The sequence below is a fragment of the Temnothorax longispinosus genome, chromosome 1 (genome assembly GCF_030848805.1).
Source record: "Temnothorax longispinosus isolate EJ_2023e chromosome 1, Tlon_JGU_v1, whole genome shotgun sequence".
Taxonomy (NCBI): Eukaryota; Metazoa; Arthropoda; class Insecta; order Hymenoptera; family Formicidae; genus Temnothorax; species Temnothorax longispinosus.
Window position 1 is genome coordinate 9519426 of NC_092358.1, and position 3459 is coordinate 9522884.

The following is a 3459-nucleotide window of genomic DNA, read 5'->3' on the forward strand; positions in this document are numbered from 1 at the left end:
ATTTCAAGACACAGTTTTGAGCTCTTATTCTCATTTATGAACTGCCCAGTAGTATTCTCAGTTATTTGGGAGACTGAGAGAGTGCCCAGGTAGAACAGAAAGTCACAATAAAATCAAACTAATGTTAAAATGATGGCAAAATGACGATTTTTGTTTATACCATCATTTGGATGTCATTTTGACTTCATTGTGACTTTCTGTTCTATCTGGGTACTCTCTCAGTCTCCCAAATAACTGAGAATACTATTGTAGCAATAACACTAACTTTAAAGAACGTATAACAATGCAAGAAAATAATACATTTAAAACATCTAAAAATTTATGATGCATATAAGTTTTTATTTTCAATAACAACAATCTTATAATAAAATACGCTGACTTTGTTTATTGACATATATATAATAGAGAAATCGGTTTTTAACATGCGCATAGCATAAAGCTATATCCATAAACAAGGGATTTATAGTTTGATTTAAGTTACAAAAATACATTTATAATTATTTATTTGTATTATTTATATTCGGGGGAATTTTCAATGAGATGAAAGATTAATAGTTGCTGTGAATGTGTTAAGAAATAGCGAGGAACGATATTATTTCTTATGACTAGTTTCAAAATAATATATTTTTCTATTTAACATCTTAAATATATAAAATCGCGGTTTAAAGTTAGAGAAAAATGTCATTGTTTACGATTATCGGTTTTTCTCTAAATAATCTATTTATCACAGACAATGACATTTCTTCAGTATCGGTCAAAGATTATAAAAGATCTTGCAAAATTCGCTGTTTTCTAATTTCCGTCATTGACCTCGACGTTGGAAACGTTAGTATCGCTCTTTTCCGAGTGCCAGGAATTTATGTGTCTCTCTAAGTCTCTCCTTCTGACCAAGACTTTGTCGCATATATTGCACTTATAGGGGCTGTCGTTTGTCGCGTGTAATCTCACGTGCTTGTTGAGATTACTGGGATCCCCGAATCTGTGCTGGCAAAAGTCGCATTTCAGAGGCTTGTAACCCGTATGCGTCCTAATGTGGATCCGCAGTCCGTACTTTCTTGAGTATATTTTATCACAAAAAATGCATCTATAGCCAGCACCGCATTTGCCCATGTCGCTGGCAAGTGTCTCCACTTCCGCGGGATCCTTCTTCTTGGATTCCGCTTGCATGTTAGAATGCATGTCGTAGGGTATGAAACTACTCCTGTAGACATCTCGATGCATCAAGGCTTCGTAGGGCCTCAATGCCAAGTAGCGATTTCTCTCCATATTCTTGATGGACGATTCGTAGGTCGATGTGCTCGGTAAGATCTCTGCCGGCGGGGATTTTACCGAGGAATACGGGGGTACCGGTGAGGGACCATTCGAGGACACGGACGATAATTGATTCGACGAGCACGGCGAATCGTTCCTCAACGAACGGGTGGTAGTGTCAATTGTTTGCACTGGGTACGCTGGAATACCGATCGGCAATGCTATTGGCCTGGAAACGGGCAAGGGTTTCAGCTCAAATGTGAAGCTTCTGCCTGCCTGACCGAAGGATAAATCCGTTCTCGGGGAATTAAGAATTTTATTCGCCAAAAGTATCCAAATGTAACTGTTGTCCATTCGGTTGCAATCCAACGCCAAATGCAGCTTCAGAGGATTTGGATAATTGAAACAGCTGTTGCAGTTATGGCACATGTAAACCTGACCTGCAATAATTAAATCAATCGTCTATTAATAAATGGTTCATTAATATTCAATTTTTTAATAATGCGTTTATTAATTTACATTATTATCGTACATTAATGCAGTTTAGAATTATGTAAGTTATAATTATTGGAGTTTACTTTTTTTGCGAATGTTATCATTAAATTTAATCATTAAAGTTGATCATTTTTGAGTACCGTACCGTGAGACCATTAAAATCTGTTTTGAATGAAAATTGAATTGAATTAGCCATAGTGCCTAGCCATGAGATAGTAAGACTATGGACTTAGATTATTATTGTTTAATTCTGTTTGCTAGAGATAGTCTTGTAACTTAATTTTTTAATAAAAATTAATGGTGAGATCTATGATAAATACAAGTTTAAATTAAAGAAGTGCCATCACTAATTTACATTGATAGATTGATTATATGATATAGACTATACAAAATTTTTATTGAAAAACATTTTTTTATTTTTTATTAACTAATTTAAAAATACTAAATAGTAGCGAAATGGCTCATTAATATTCAATTTTTTAATAATGTGTTATGAAATGATTAGATTCTTGAAACAATATAGTAAGAAATTTGCTAATAAAGAAATCTTGTAATTAACTTTGCATTTTATGATATTTAATGGTCGCCAGAAAACTAGCGAAGGATTATAACCAGTGACATGCGGAAAAATTAGACCAGGAAAATTCTCTTCCAAGACTCTTACCTTGAATGTTGCAATTTATCGGTGTTAAAAATGGAATGTTTAACATTGTCGAAATACAATCGTCAAACCACATTAATAACGGTTCTCCTGATGATATGTCTTTTATTGCTTTTAACACGAGTCCGCCATTGCTAATCGTGAGCAGAACGTTGTAATTTTGGAAATCTGTCGCCAAGGTGATGATTTTCAGCCAACAAGATGGGCTTATAGATCCATTGAGACAGTGAAGACGACCGCCAATGTCGATAATTTCAATGACACTCTAGAACATTAATATTTAATAGATTTTAAGTTAAAACTAAAATTCTGTGAGATATTCTATACTCTAACGTGCGCATTAAAATCACTTTATTACAAACGTCAACAATATTTTTTTTAAATAGAAACTCAAGACAGAAAAATTTAGTTCTTTAAATAAAATAATATAGAATTTGTACAAAAGTTTTTACACCACATACATGTTGAATGACTGATGTGTTTCCTTCGGGCAACGTATTGACGGGGATAATTTCCGTCGTGGAGTTTCCTTTAAGAAGTCCAGCGGCTCGAACGAACGGTCTGCTCATGAGGAAGTTGGGTCTTCCAATCATGGATAAATTGACATATCCTTGCGCTAAGTATTTTTGTACTTGGTATCTTTGAGATAAACTAGTTCTTTCTGGTTCTTCGCTTCTTCTTCTTGTTATCGCCTCGTATTCCGATACTATGGGATACATCGTTACTTGCGCGTTCTTTAAAAGTTTCTGTAGGGCAGTTTTTTTTTGAAATTTCGATAGGTACTGGACACTTTGAAATTCTCCTCACAAACTCTAGTTCTTCATCGATCAGTTCTCTTTGTAAACTATGTTTTCAGAAAACGCGTTAGAACGTGGTGATATTTTTCTGATTACAATAAATATATTCGATGAAATTGAAGTTGCACTATAACATTTCACAAAGTATTGCAGAACATTTGCGGATGTTGATTGTCACACAGTGCCAAGTCTTTTCAAGGCGTACCTTGAATCGTTGTACGCCGATCCGCATAGTCGCGAGTTAAGATATCAACT

The 3459-nt window shown here is 34.7% G+C and overlaps 1 protein-coding gene across 1 annotated transcript; it reads right to left on the minus strand.

Annotated features, from left to right (window-relative positions):
* Nucleotides 1-792: 792 nt before the first annotated feature.
* Prdm13 (PR/SET domain 13) lies at nt 793-3126 on the minus strand. The gene is made up of 3 exons (XM_071784794.1): nt 2869-3126; nt 2366-2672; nt 793-1691 (listed from the first exon to the last, which is right to left on the minus strand). Exons 1-3 carry the CDS (start codon nt 3124-3126, stop codon nt 793-795), a joined length of 1464 nt encoding a protein of 487 aa, XP_071640895.1.
* Nucleotides 3127-3459: the final 333 nt, after the last annotated feature.